This window comes from Bos javanicus, chromosome 16, assembly GCF_032452875.1.
Source record: "Bos javanicus breed banteng chromosome 16, ARS-OSU_banteng_1.0, whole genome shotgun sequence".
Lineage (NCBI taxonomy): Eukaryota > Metazoa > Chordata > Mammalia > Artiodactyla > Bovidae > Bos > Bos javanicus.
The window spans coordinates 42,886,036-42,900,908 of NC_083883.1; the positions used below are offsets into that span (position 1 = coordinate 42,886,036).

Below are 14,873 nucleotides of genomic sequence, written 5' to 3' on the forward strand. Positions count from 1 at the left end.
CTCTGCTCTGGGACGGGGGCTAGAGATCAGTGGTGACACTGCACTCTGTTAGGTTGGCATGCTGCCCCGTGCCCGGTTGGTCCACCCAGGGCTCACCGACTCGAAGGCCATGGAGATCCACTGCACGCGGCCGTCTTTGACGCCTACGGCCCCATGTGACAGCTGCCCCGGGAGCAGGTGGGGTTCGGGCAGCTCCTTGCACTCGGGGTGCAGCATGTGCAGGAAGGAGGAGATGCTGTAGCCTGCAGGGATGGCGGAGAGGGGGTTGGGGTGGGGACCCGGGATGGGAGCATCTCTTCCCCCATCCCACCCACCCATGTGTACCTACCCATCTGAGTGTGTACACACCAGGGGCACACGCTTTCCCCCCAACCTAGTTTAAAAAACGTCTGAAACTACTAGCAATGTCACTGGGAAACCTACAATACCCATTTGCCATTGGGGCAGAAACTGAAATCCTGTGCCTTCTCAGAACCCACCTGCCAGTGCAGGAGACATAAGAAACGAGAGTTCAATCCCTGGGTCGGGAAGGTCCCCTGGAGGAGGAAATGGCAACCCACCCCAGTATTCTTGCCTGGGAAATCCCATAGACAGAGGAGTCTGGTGAGCTACAGTCCATGGGTTGCAAAGAGTCAGACATGACTGAAGTGACTTAGCATGCAGCACATGCATGCCTTTTCAGGAAGAACCCTAGTCTGACCCAGGTTTCTACTGAGGGGTTGGCCCCAGACCTCACCCCCAATTTTGGGAAAGCTCCTCCCACAGGTGTGCCCCGCACACTTCACACCTCCCCAGGCCTGTGGACTCTCTGCCAGTTCATCCTCAGGGATGAGACTACTCTTATCTGGAAGGTTTACATAGCTCCCACCCCCGCGTGGACACACACACACACACACACACACACACACACACACGAGAGTCCACAGACACCCCAACTCCAGGCATGTGTGTCCTGGGGGCTGTCCCCACCTTGGACCTCACACCCACCTGAGGGCAGGCACTGGGCCCCGCCCGGCTTCACCAACTCCGAGTTCCCCGCTATGGCCTTGCAGAGGCGACACAGGTGCCCAATTTCTTTGAAGAGGTCAAAGCTGCTGTCATAGATGACGCTGCCCTTTCCCAAGGAGACACAAGCCAGTGCAGCTGCTCAGTGAGTCAGGGACTCAGTCCTGGCCCCACCCTGGGGAGGAGCCTCCGGCAGCTCCTGCAACCATTCTGGCCAGCACTCAAACCCTCTGCCTGGTTGCCCACGGTCCTGCCTGAGTCTGCTCTGCCCCACCCCCAGCAGCTCCTCTGCTCCCATCACTGCCCACCCCCACGGACCCCCTCAGTCTCCCTTCCTTAATTTTACTCACAGCATGCTCACCTGGGCCCTTGCTTTCCCCTCTCCCTCCGCATAGCTGACTCCCACCCCTGCCCTCCATCACCTGCTTCCTCTTCTCCCCACCTCCCCGTCCCTCTTCTGAACCCCTGCGGACTCATGGTCCAGACTGGATACAACTCCTCTGACTCCACCTGGCTCTCAAATTACTTAGTGTCTGACACCCTGTATACCCGGCTGGCTGAATTCCCGAGGCAGAGGTTACGACCAACGAGACCTACATCCACAGTCCTTTCAACCACATCTCAGCCCCCATCACGTGCCAGGCACAGACCAAGTCACACCTCTCTCTGTCAGATCCTTTCTCCTCCAGCGCCCAAGAGCCCCGCACCAGCACAAACATGTACAAAGAGGAAGACTACTCCAGGTGAGGGCACCCTGGCTGAGGCACACAACAAGGGCTATGGGCATGGGGTGGGGGAGAGGCCCCCTGCAGGAGGACAGGGAGGGTTTACCCACCTGTTGCCCTCCCCTCTGTTCCACCCCTAGTGATGCAGGGCAGCTGGCTTGGTCCCAGATTCCTGGGTGATTCTAAAAGCTCGACCCTGCTCCATCCTCAAGAGAAATGATGCCCCAGGGGTCCGGGGAGGTCCTGTCTGGGCTGGGTGAGCGGTCAAGGAGCTAAGGGTGGGGGTGGGGAGCTGGGCTGATGGTCCCTGCACTGGTAGCTGTTCATCAGCCTGCTGTGGCGGGGCCCTCTGGCAGCTGTCCAGCGTGGGTGCACGCACCGGGTCTCCGATGACGTGGTTGTCCACCTGCCGTGTGCGGTTGATGCCAATGATGCCAAAGACCACAAAGACCATGGCCCCCGTGTCCACCAGTGGCCGCACTGCTGGCTTCCCACAGCCCGTGTTTATGCAGGGGTTGAAGCCGAAGGTGGCGGAGAGGCGGGCCTTGGGTGCTGCAGAGGGAGGCACAGCTATACAGAAAGGCCAGGCCCAGCCTCCCGAGGCCCCACAGCAGCCTCCCTGCACATACCTTTCTCACTGGGCACGTAGAAGAACCCTTTGGTCGGCCCATCGGGGCTGGAGCTGAGCAAGCAGCCGGGAGGTGCCACACACACACGCCCGTGGAAAGGGGGCTTGTGGGACTGGGCAAAATACAACTTCCTGTGGAGGCAAAGGAGGCCGGGACTGAGGATGGGAGGGCCAGGAGGGCTAGGAGGGGTTGGGAAGGAGAGGCAAAGGCGTGCAGAGGCCAGAAGAACAACCCAGGGATCAAACCAGCATCTCTGACGTCTCCTGCATTGGCAGGTTCTTTACCACTAACGCCACCTGGGAAGCCCTCCAGGGGTGCAAGAATTCTGAATGACCTCAGGGCCAGCCTTGGGGTCATTGCCCAGAAGCCCCCAGCCCCACCTTAAACTGAACAGTTACAGAGCTCAAGATTCTGTTTGAAGAAAGGATTCCACGGTCAGCTTATTTACCACTGGACTTGATGTAGCTCTGGGATTCCCTGGTGGCTCAATGGTAAAGAATCTGCATGTAATGCAGGAGACCTGGGTTCGATCTTTGGGTTGGAAAGATCCCCTGGAGAAGGGAATGGCAACTCATTCCAGTATTATTTTCCTGGAGAATTCCATGGACAGGGGAGCCTGGCTGGCTACAGGGAAGTCCATGGGGCCACAAAGAGTCAGACACGACTGAGCGACTAACACTTTCTTGATGTAGTTCCAGGTGCTTTATAGAATGCTCTAAGCTCATCCAGGCAGCATGACCCCAGTGGCTATTGTGTATCTGCAGAGGGAGCCTAGCCCTAGAGGGCAGGCAGAAGGACCCCACCTCCTGAGCCAGGTGGGCCAAGCTGGAATGGCCCAGTGAGCCCATCTTGGTCAACCCCCGGCCCCAAGCTGAGTCCAGCCTCATGTGGGTGCTCGCTGCCCCAAGGCCAGGCCCTGCCAAACAGACCATGGTCCCTGGTGGCAGAAGCGCAGGCCCTGCACTGCCGTTATCTGGACTGCGATGGCAGCGGGCTCTTCCTTTCGGAGCACGTATTGTAATTTGTAATGACATTGCGCTTGACTTGCTAGCTGTTGTCTCCTGCTAGTCAGCCCGAGGGCAGGAGTCACATCTGTCTTGTTTACCATCCCCAGCACTAGCCACATGCCGGCCCACTGTCAGTGCTCAAGGTTTATTAAATGAATGAATGGATGAGAGAGTAAGGCCCTCAGCGAACATAGCCTCAGTGGTCAGAACAGGGGGAGGAACCTGGGAAAAGATGCCCCCAGCTGGCTCGGAGACCCCTCAAGGCACAGCACACAGTTGCTCATTAAGTATTTGGGGACAGTGACTTCATGCCAGGCGCTAGGCAGGGCATGTGTATACAGTAGATAAGGACAACAGACACGGGCTCTCTCCTGTCACCTTACAGTCTCAGGGGGTGTTAGCTGCTCAGTCGTGTCTGACTCGGCCACTCCATGGAATATAGCCCGCCAGGCTCCTCTGTCCATGGGATTTCCCAGGCAAGAATACTGGAGTGGGTTGCTTGCCCTCCTCCAGAGGATCTTCCTGACCCAGGGATCAAACCTGGGTCTCCTGCATTGCAGGCAGATTCTTTAGGGAGGAGCAACACTAAATAAATAACCTCTGAATTAACTGTATGCACTGAGAGTGTGGATAGAGCCTTGGAGAGGTAGGCAGCGTGTACTCATTCTTTCCTTCACTCATTTACCCAGCAAGCGTTTCCTGAGCACCTGCTGCGTGCCAGGCTCTGGACCAGGTGAGGGGATACGGCAGGAGGCCTACATTCTCCTGAGCAAAGACAGGTAACGAACCAGCTGTCAGTATGCTTCCAGGAGGTGATGGGAACCAGAAAGAGAGCAGCTGGGTGATGTATGGGGAGAGATGGGGTGTGGCTGTTTCAGCTGTGGGAGGGCGGTCTGGTCAGAGACAGCCATGGGTGGGGAGTATCTGGGTAAGGACCTAAATCTTGAGGAGTCAATCATGGACTTCCCTTGTGGTCCTGTGGTTCTGGAGGAGCTGGGGAAGAGCACCATAGGTCCAGGGAACAGCAAATGCAGGAGCTCTGAGCTGGAAACTGCCTGGTGTGCCAAGGGGTAGGCAGACAGCATCTCTCACAGAGCCACTCAGAGGATAAGGGGCAGATAGGGGAGAGAACTGTGGGCCTGGCATCTTGGTGTTCCCCGATCCCCAGCTCTGGGGGGGAGACTGTCTAAGCACACATGTGGAAATAGGTAGGGGTTTCTTTTTAAAAGAATTTTTTTTTTTAATGTGGACCACTTTTTAAAGTCTTTATTGACTTTGTTACAATATTGCTTCTGTTTTTGGTTTTGGTTTTATGCCCCTGAGGCATGTAGGATTGTAGCTTCACTGACTAGGGATTGAACTTGGTCTCCCTGCACTGGCAGGCGAAGTCTTAACCACCAGACCAACAGGGAAGTCCCTGGACAGCGGCCTGCGGACACCCCTGGTGGGAGGGGCAAACGAGTGGGAACCGGCTCGTCTGCAAGGCTCTGTTACCGGGTGTGCTGCTGCTCCTTGGCGGCCACGTAGAAGCTGAAGTCAAGCTTCCAGCCCCGTTTGGTGTCGCAGGCCAAGGTCGTCACCATCCACTTGCGGGAGGGGCTCGCCGCCTGGAGCAGCCCTACTGTAGACATACAAGCGGTCAGCTTCTTGGTGAAGTTACCAAAAGGCGCTCTATACACCTAAGCAGTGGATTGACAGAGACAAGACAGGTGACTCCGGGAGGCTGCCTCTGCCTGGGCTGGGCCTCAGGCTGGGTCCCCTCCCTCCTGGGAGACCTCCCCACCCTCTGCCCCTGTTCCAGCCCCCAGAGTCAGGGGAAGAGCTCTGGGCAGAACCCCGGAGGCTTGGGTTCGAGTTTAAAGGTGAGGCAAACCCTTCCCTCTCTCTCTCTGAGCCTCAGTCCTTCTTCAACTGAGGATTTACTCCAAGCCAGCCCTGAGCTGGGCTGTGAATACAACACTGAACCAGATGGGCTTGGTCCCTGCCCTCCTAGAGCCACGAGTGACGATGGCTTCAGATTCTTTTAAGGGCTTAGACTTAAACATTAGCATGATAAGACCCAGGAGGAATGGGGCAGTAGAAGAGGAGGGTGAACTGAGAATTATTTCCAGGACATGGCCCAGGGAGGAGGTGACATTATGTTAAGAAACCTGAACGGGGAGCCAGTCGTGCTTTAAGCTGGAAGGCAGGCTCTCCAGGCAGTGGGAATCACCTTGTAAACATTAGTGTAAAGGTCAGAGCCAGGGAATACCTCACACACTCCGTCTTTCAAACGGAAATACAAACCCTGATCAGATTGACATGAGTTGACATGGGTAACTGTCACCCTGGAGGTGTAACATGTTAAAGAAACATCAATGATGTTTGAGAGGAAAAAATCAGAGGCCTGGGTTGGCCCTGGGAGACCCTTTTCTGGGGGTGTTAGAACAGAGGCTGAAAACGACAGTCTAACTCATGGCTCCCGTTTACCGAGTGCTTACTACATTTCAGGTGTTACAGAACTCACAGGCCTTGTCTCAAGTACCTCCAGCAACCCAGGGTGGTACCTTTCATACCCCCATTACATAGATGAGGAAGCTGAGGCTCAGAGAGATGAAGTAATCTTCCCAAAGACACACAGGTTATAAATGGCACAGCCAGAACTCGAACCCAGGCCTGGCTGACTCAGCAGCCCTGCTTTCACCACTCTGCAGGTCCCTGCTGTGGGCCTGGCTGATGGCAGGAGAGGGTCCTCATTTGCCTGGAGCAGGTCCATCCTTGCAGACCCTGCCCCTACCCCGACGTGGCCAGTGCCCACCAATGCAGCACTAAGGGCCCCTTCCCTGGTCGTGGCAGCTCACTGCATGAGAGCCCAGGCTCACCTGGAAGGAGGGCACCTCCCCGTCCCCAAGGGACACGGTCTGCCAAGGGGCAGGCAGGCTGGCATTGAGGGAGAACCTGTAGACAGTCGGGCGGCCTTTGTTCTTCACCTTGGAGACGTACACGGTGCCTGGGGAGTCTAGGGACAAAGGAGGGGTGGAGGAGGGGGGACGATCACCTCGGCTAGCATCCCCTGATCCTGCAGCAGCCCAGCCTCTGCTCCGCTGGCTGAGGAGCTGAGCCTGATCTCGGGCTCATCTCCAAGTGTTGGCTCTGTTCCTGTATACTGGACCGAGCCCACCGCAGTGGTGGAGGGGCAGGTGGTGGTGGTGAACACGGGGATGGCGCAGTGACATAGATGGAGGGCAGGTGGTGGTGGACACTGGATGGGAGGTGGCAGGTGTGGAGGAAGTGACAGTGCAGGTGGAAGCCATGGTAAAGATATGCCAGTATGGACTAGGGAAGTGGCAGTGATGCCAATGACGGGAGCACAGTGTGAAAGTGGGGCCACATTGGTGATGACGATGGTGGGCACAGAGGGGGTGATGATGGTTGTGGGGTGACAAGGACATATGGAACTGCCCTGGGGGTTAATTCTGGGGGTTAACTGCGGGGGGTTAATTCCCACATGTATCCCAGCATACCCCCTCTGACGGGAACACCAGAAGGGATAAGCTAGGCTCCAGTGTTCAGGAGGCCCCCTCCCCCAAATCAGGATGGTCCGGCACACAAGGCGGGTTCATGGGGCAGCACAGGCCAGGCTGGGGTGTGGCAGGAGGGGATCGCCTTGTTCTGGCCGAGGAGAGCTGGTGGGATGCTGGGCGAGGGCCTCAAGTTCACTCCCCTACCCCCACCCCCAACCCAACCCTGTTGTTCTTGAAGGAGAATCAAAGAAGGGATTTTATCTGCTCTCCCTGCAAGACCCCCGCACCCTTGTACCAGGACATCCTGACACCCCCACCCAGACAGTCCACATTCCCCACTGACCCTGCAGCGTGGCCTCAGGCCGGCTGGCCCAGGACACCCCAGAACCCCGCATCTTCTTCTCCAGGGACGTCCGGATATTGTTCTGCAGGCTGTGGGGCTTCTCCTGGAACAGACCTACCCCCCGCGTCGTGTCAGGGACAGGAGGGCCTCCCTGGCTGGGCTCGGCTGAGGTTGGGACAGTGACGATCCCAGGGACACAGGCCCTGGAGCCTTTAGAAAAGGGGGTAGTGTCAGGGTGTCTGGGGAAAAGGTTTTTTCTAAAACAAACATGGGGAGAACTGAAGAAATGCCAAATGCATAAGAATCTTAAGGCAAAAGAAAGGTACCCACCAGCCTTACCCCGAAAAAGACACTCAGAAGCTTTCCCTACTCACCCTCATCTTGCCTCACTTTCCCCCTGTCAAATGGGATGACACTCCCAAGGGTTACCTCTGGAGGGTGGTTGAGGGATCAAAGGGGACGCTGCATCTCATGGGCTTAGCAACGTGTCTGGCTCGTGCTGAATGCTCCATAAATAGGAATAATTAGAAACGGCAGAGATGAGGGGAGACTGCCTGTTTTGCCCCAAGCATTGTAGATGAATTTTTTGTTGGTTTTGTTTTTTTAATGAGCTACATTTTACACTTTCAAAAATGCGATCCTCACAGTAATTCTAGGAGGTGGTTATTATTAACCCCATTTGACAGAGAAGCAAGCAGAGGTTCGAGGAGGTTACATGACCTGTAGGGGAAGTGAGAGGCGGAGGCCAGCAGGACAGGTCCTGTCTGCCCCTACAGCCGAAGCTCTTTTTGCTACAACATGAAGGGCCCCTTTAAGAGGCAGCTCAGAGGCTGAGAGATACAAGGGGCCAGGGGCTGAACTCTGGCTGGGGTCTTGGCCCTTCTCCAGATGTTTCCAGGAACTTTGGGATCATCCCAGGGTCTGTCCATCTGTGAAATGGGAGCAGATGTGGCTTTCGGCCTCCAGGCCCCAAGGGATGGCAGAAGGCCTTGCAGGGGCAGTGAGAATGGAATGAAATTCAATGCCCAGGCAGGTGGGAGTGGCGGAGGGGATGTGGCCAGGTCAGCTGCAATTCAAGAGGGGATCCTCAGGCACCTCCCTAAGCCGCTGCGGATTATCATGCATTCGGCTCATGCAATCACCAAGGGGAAGGCCAGGTTAATCTGAACACCGCCCCAATTACATGAAGGCAATTACAGTAGTCAGCGGGTCTTCCCCTAGGAGCTGGGAGCACTCACCCAAGCGTCTTCTCATTTGGTTTCTAACCACCCGGCAAAGCGGTATGACCTTGAGTCGACTTCCCTCGCCCTACCCTGGACCTCATCAGACTAACTCTAAGACAAGCAGACATCTTTATCTCACCTCTTGGCTCATCCCTGGCACATGCTCCATCACCAAGTCCTGTGGATGTCATCTCCTAAAAACCTCTTGACTTCACTGCACCATCAACCACGCTGGCTCCAGCCCCTACAGTCTCTTGTCAAGATGACTACACCAGCCTCCTACCTGGACTCCCAGCCATGCTCTACGCAGCCCTCCAACCAGACAGCACCTGGTCCCTCTCTGTGTAAAGCCCTCCACTAACTTCCAGTGACAATGACAATGTAATCCAGACATCACACTGTAGCCCACCAGGCCCATCTGGCTAGCTTTGGCTCATGCAACTACCTCCCTCAAACCTGGTCCTAGTCTTTCCCACCTCTGGTGCTCCCCTCTGCCTAGACCACTTCCCACCTCTCCCCTCCCAGCCAGGCCAAGTCCTTCCCATTCCACGAGTCTTGGCTTAGATAGTCCCTCCTCCAGGAAGATCTCCATGATGCTGAGCTCCCCAGGCACCCTGCTTTTCGTCCACCACAGCTCAGATCTACTATTACATGGCCTCCATAGCAGTGGAGTGAATTCCTGTGCTTGGGAAGCCTGTCCTGCCCACTGCGGCCTCCCCAGCACCAGCACAGCTGGTACCCAGGCAGTATTCATTTAATGAAATGTGGAAACACTGAGACTCCCTGGTGGCTCAGATGATAAAGAATCTGCCTAGAGTGTGGAAAACTTGGGTTCGATCCCTGGGTCGGGAAGATCCCCTGGAGAAGGGAATGGCTACCCACTCCAGTATTCTTGCCTGGAGAATCCCATGGACAGAGGAGACTGGTGGGCCTACAGTCCATGGGGGTGCAAAGAGTCGGACGTGACTGAGTGACTAACACTTTTTAGAGGTGGAGTTGATTTCCTAAGTTCACACGGTGATGGGGAGCCTGGCATCTCTAGTCTTGGGGATCTGGACTCCAAAGAGGACACCCCGGCAGGAAACCTCACCTGAACAGGTGATGCAGGAGATGCCCTCGGCGCTCAGGTTGTACTTGAGGTCCAGCAGCACCTGGATGTTGGTATCGGGCCGGAAGAGCAGCGGGGCCCGGCTGGCGGGGCGGAGCCGGCTGGCGAACACCAGGGACAGGACGAGGATGGAGACAAAGAGCCCTTGGAGGAAAGGACACTGCGCTAGGCAGGGCCGGGGCCCGGGGGCGGGGGGACACATGCACAGCCGGGGCCTCCAGAGCCCTGGGAAAGAGCTGCTCCTGCTGTGGGGAGGAGGGCAGGTATCCCAAGGGAGTGGGCAGAGGCCCAGCATGCCAGCCTGTGGGTGAGGCTGCCGGGGATCACTCCCTTGAAGGTAGGGGCCAGTTGTCATGCATGTCACCAGGGGTCGGACTTCAAGTTCCAGCTCACATTCCTGGACAAGAAGCAGCCATCATCTTAGAGCCCTGAACAGTCTATAAAGAGCCGGCACATCCATTTGGTCTTACACAGACCTAAATCTTTACAACGATAATAATAATAGCACTTAACTTTCATGGAGCACTACTGCATGCCTCACACTGGGCTAAATCCTTTACACATACTGTCGTTTCCTTACAACAGCCTTACTAGATTCTCTTCTTCTCCTCAGTCATAAGATAGGAAACTGAGCCCGGGTCTCTGACCTCTAGCTCATCTGTGGGACAAGGGGCGGGCTCCCAAGACCTGCGTGTTCTTTGAGAAAATGGCCGGGGGGAGTCTGTTGTCCACATCTCAGGCGCTGGGAGACACTGTGAGATGGGGGATGGAGAGTGGAGAGCCCACTTACCCACAATCACCCAACGGCTCTTGACGGCCGACCACAGGACCCAGTGGTGCAGCAGCTCCTGCAGCTGGGCAATGAGCTGCCCCCGGCTGCCCCCGTTGGGAGCTGGCTGCAAGCCCTCGGGGGGCACAGACACCAGGGACACATCTCCCAGCTCCAGCGACACTGCAGGGCAGAGCAGCGGCCCATCAGAGGGCTGGCCCAGAAGTGGGTCAAAGTCCCCCTGGTCCACACCCCCTCCAGGGAAGCTCAGATGCTTGACGGGGATCCTTCCAGTCTCGTCCCACCCCCACCTCAGGACCAGATGGTCCTCGCACCAGCTTGTCAAGGTACTTCCCCTGACAGAGGCAGTGCCTGGGTCCCGCAGATTCAGCAGCAGGCCCGCACCCCCTCTCACCTGGCTCCTCCTCCACACTCAGCAGGGGGATGTCATCGTCCAGGTAGGGCATGGGGCCCTGTGCAGGGCCGCCCCCAGCCTGCTCAGGAGCCATGAACACGTCCCCAGGGAAGTGCGGGGAACTCCTGCGGCCACACTTCTGGTTGCAGCTGCGGACAGAGTGGGGGAAGGGTGGGTCCTGGGAGTCTAGGCTGCATGTCCGGGCTACATGTGAACCAGGCATCACGCTGCTACTGACAACCCACAGGACATGCCTCCCAGGCTTCCAGGAGCCTGTGCCTGAATTCTCACCAGTGTCATCTCCCCCAGGGCCCTCGGGTACCACAGTTCCTCTGGGGAGACAAATGGTGACAGTAGTCATCCCTAGGGACAGCAGATGATGGCACGCAGCTGCCCAAGCATCGAGGTGACTGCAGCAGAGGGATCACGCCTGTGCTGTCGAGTGCCTGGGGCCCTGAGACCAGGGGGATGGGGAAGCGGGGCTGGGCTGAGTGTGCAGCTGAGGCCTTAGCTGGAGTGAATGTGGGGGACCAAGGCTCACCCTGGAGACTGGGGGCAAGAACAGTGCACACAGCGAATGTGCCAGGAGTGCTCAGTGCCAGAGACTGAGCTAGAGCTCCTCGTGGATTCTCTTATGAATCCCCACAGGGTTGTAGTACCCATTTTACAGAACAGAAAACTGAGGTGCAGAGAGGTTAAGTTACATGTCCAAAGGCCCACAGTTTCCAGGCGAGGAGGCTGAGGCTACATCCCCTACCCTAGACTGGGGGAAGGGACAGGGTGGGCTTAGTTGGTATCTCTGTAGAAATTAGGGAAAAGGAGGCTTTTACCCAAGTCACTTTGCTTCTATGTCACAAAACTGTCATAGAAACAGTCAAACCTGAATGGCCACAGTGCAGATGACTGTGCCTCAGCTAGAGAGCTCTTGTGCAGTGCCCAACCTGAACCACCATACATGGAGACCCTGAAGCAAAGGTATGCGTGGGAGAGCTAAGGAGTCCTTCCCAGACCTTAATCTGAGTTCCCTGCTGGCCTCTCATCTCCTTCCTGCCCCTCGTCTCACCATGGTCAAGTGGACACTGTCATGGACCCCTGACAGTCCTGCATTTGCATGCCCTGCACCAAGGCCAGACCCTCTATCATTCCCTAGTACTCCCAACCCAGACAGCCACTCAGGCCGGATTCCATTTGACCAATGTGCCCCCTGCCTTAACCCTGCTGGCTTGGCCCACAAGACCCCAAGCCCTCTACCTTCAGCTGCAGCAGCTTTGTACTGATCCAATCAACTTTGCACCTGGCTCGCTGGGTCTAAATACGGTTCCTCTCTCAAGATGAGAACCCAGAGGACATTTAACGTGGTGGCTAAGAGCATGGGATCCAGAGTCAGATTACGGGGATCTAAATTTCCGCTCTGCTGCCTATTAAATGGATAACTTTGAGAAAGCTGCCCAGCCTCTCCAAGCCTTTGCCTCCTTGTCTACAGACATTTTACAAAACGGGTGAAATAAGAGAACCCAGCTCCTAGGGTCCCTGGGGATGGCAGTAAGATCTTGTACAAAAGCACTCTGCCCACTTTCAGGTACACAGTAGGTGATCAAATGTAACTATTAGACAGGAGTACACAGAAGTGCTAGCATAGGACGGGGCACACAGAAGGTGCTCAGTAGTGAATCAGGAGGCTTCTGGGAGAGAGGATGGTGTGCTGAATGGCCCCCCAAGGGTCTGCCATGGCTACTCCGTGAGAGCAGGACACAGTCCCTGTGCCTCCCTCACCCGCCCGGCTCACCTGGCCTGGCAGGCACTCTCCAGCGGTGCCATGTAAAGGCTCCAGATGCCCAGGGCTGCAGGCATGGTGAAGAGCACTGCCAGCCAGCAGCAGGACACGATCAGAGACATGAACAGGCCGAAGTCATGGACAGCTGGGATCTGGGAATGGAAAGGTGGGGGCGATGGGCGGGGATCAGGCCTGGAGCCCAAGGAGCCCAGGGACTCTGCAGCACTGGGCCCTGACCACCCCCAGACTGAGGCAGGATTCGAAGGCCAAGGCTGCGGGAATGACGGCACTGGCCTAGGAGGATGTCAGATGGCTGGGCTGGAGCCAGGGGTGTGGCAGAGAGGAAGAGTCCAGCCTCTGGTCGACACTGCAGCCCTCTGCCCAGAACAGTGCCCAGCATAGAGCAAGCGCACCGTAACTCATTACAGGAAGGACAGAGGAAAACACACACTGTCAGAGCAGGGCACACGCTAGCAGAGGGGAACAGAGAGCTGCCACAGGGTGTGCCAGGAGTGTCACAGGCACCTGCGCAGGGTGTGGCCATCAGAAGGAAGCTGCAGCCAACAAGCACACAGGCCTTCCTTCACTGTCTGTGGAACACTTTCACAAGCATCTCATTCCATTCTCTGATGATCCACACGTGAGGAGAGTGAGGCTCACAGAAGTTAAACAAGCTGCCTAAGGTCACACAGCCAGAAAATGGCAGAGGAGGGATGGAAATCCAGCTCAGCTTGTTTTCTGGGCGTGGTTCTCTAGTAAAGTCTGGAGAATCCCAGAGCATCTAGCGGTTTCTAGACAGGATCCTCAGTCCAGGTCATAAGACCTCTCAGACTCAGACAGGCTCACTGCCTTTCAGGCTCTGCTGGCACCCAGGACCTGGCCTAGGATCCTTCTCTCAAGCCCAGCTCAGACAGGAAGGAGTGTGGGGCCAGCGAGAGGGAAGTGCATGTGAGGGATAACAATGCTGTATGCAGCTGGTGGGTGGAGAGGGCCCTGCACTGGGGTCAGGAGTCATGGGCAGGCTTACCATGTAGCAGCTGGGGGACCTTTGGAAACAACTGCTAAATGCCCTTCAGGGCTGAGAGTGGATTATCAGTAATGAGCATCAATAAGAAACACAATTTGTATCACTAGAATTCTCCCATTTGTTAAGTTCTGGTGATGGTGATTAGTAACAAAACATGGACTCTAGGGACGTGGCAAGTACCTTGAGGTGGAAGCTGCGTGGCCCCAAGAGAAGGGGTGGGTGGGAAGAGCGGAGACCAGGGTCCAGGTATGCATGGGCAGGGGTGGGGGGCAGGGGACGCCAGGCCAGGCTGGAGGGCTGGCTCCCACCTGGGAGAAGACGTTAGCCGCATAGGCGGCGGCCGTGGTCAGCGAGGTGAAGAAGGTGGCCTTGCCTGCCGTCTGGATGGTGTGAATCATCCGCAGTTGAGGGTCTTCCAGGTGGGTGGCCTGGCGGTAGGTGTTGATGAACACAAAGACGTCGTCCACGCCTATGGGAGGGGGCCGGGCCAGCTGGGTTACTCTGCTGTCTCCAGGTCAGATCCAACCTGGGCCATGAACCCAAGACCCACTCTCATGCTGCACGGCCCCCTCCCTCACCAGAACTAGATCCTTTCCTCCAAATCTTCACCACCCCTCACCTTTCCCACCATGCTTAACCTTTCTTTACCCAGCATATCCACCCATTCCTTCCACCTCTGGGGGGTTCCACCCACCATATGCCCAGAATCACTCACCACTCATACTCTACCCACCCTCCACCCCAAGTCCAAGGCTCTGAGGTCTGAGAGAGGACTTTTTAGAGCCCCCATGGAAGCCAGACTTTGCATCCTGTAAAAGGCCCTTTGGGGGTCAAATTTCCAAGTGGGAGGCCCATTACCATGGCAACAGAATCAACTCACCGATGCCCACTATCACAAAGGCAGCCACCCCATTGAGGATGCCCAAGTACTGGATACCGAAGACCACGTGGTACAGGAAGAGCGCCACCAGGCAACTGAGGCCAATGCTGGCAATCCCGAAGAAGGACAGGAACACTGGGCAGGGCAAGAAGCACAGGGAATGGTGTGGGGGGACCCAACAGAACACAGACACAGACACAGTGTCTCTGGCCCTGGTTTGGTCCTGCCTCATATACCCCCATCCCCAGGGGCACCTTCACCACCCCATTTGAGCCCAGTATAGTTCTCTATGCCCAGAGAAGGTGCTGGGCAGGAGGCCTGAGTAGCAGATGAAGCCCTTGATGAGTAAGTCAGGTTGTTCATGGGCCCTCATCTTTGCAGAGCTTACTTCATATGCTAATAGGGAATCATTATATTTTTAACATCTGTCACCCAGTAAATTAGAGGTTCCATGGAGGCAAGAAG

General features: G+C 56.4%; 1 protein-coding gene across 2 annotated transcripts in view; it reads right to left on the minus strand.

Annotated features, from left to right (window-relative positions):
• DISP3 (dispatched RND transporter family member 3) overlaps nt 1-14,873 on the minus strand; it is a 57,912-nt gene that overhangs the window by 5,686 nt on the left and 37,353 nt on the right. For both annotated transcript variants that reach the window (XM_061382732.1, XM_061382731.1), the window contains exons 5-17: nt 14,409-14,543; nt 13,837-13,997; nt 12,514-12,653; nt 10,728-10,876; nt 10,334-10,495; nt 9,526-9,687; nt 7,213-7,326; nt 6,228-6,364; nt 4,861-5,045; nt 2,360-2,490; nt 2,110-2,282; nt 988-1,114; nt 97-242 (exon numbers count right to left, since the gene is read on the minus strand). In XM_061382732.1, coding sequence (XP_061238716.1) covers nt 97-242; nt 988-1,114; nt 2,110-2,282; nt 2,360-2,490; nt 4,861-5,045; nt 6,228-6,364; nt 7,213-7,326; nt 9,526-9,687; nt 10,334-10,495; nt 10,728-10,876; nt 12,514-12,653; nt 13,837-13,997; nt 14,409-14,543 — 1,922 coding nt within the window. The remainder of the gene's footprint in view (nt 1-96; nt 243-987; nt 1,115-2,109; nt 2,283-2,359; nt 2,491-4,860; nt 5,046-6,227; nt 6,365-7,212; nt 7,327-9,525; nt 9,688-10,333; nt 10,496-10,727; nt 10,877-12,513; nt 12,654-13,836; nt 13,998-14,408; nt 14,544-14,873) is intronic.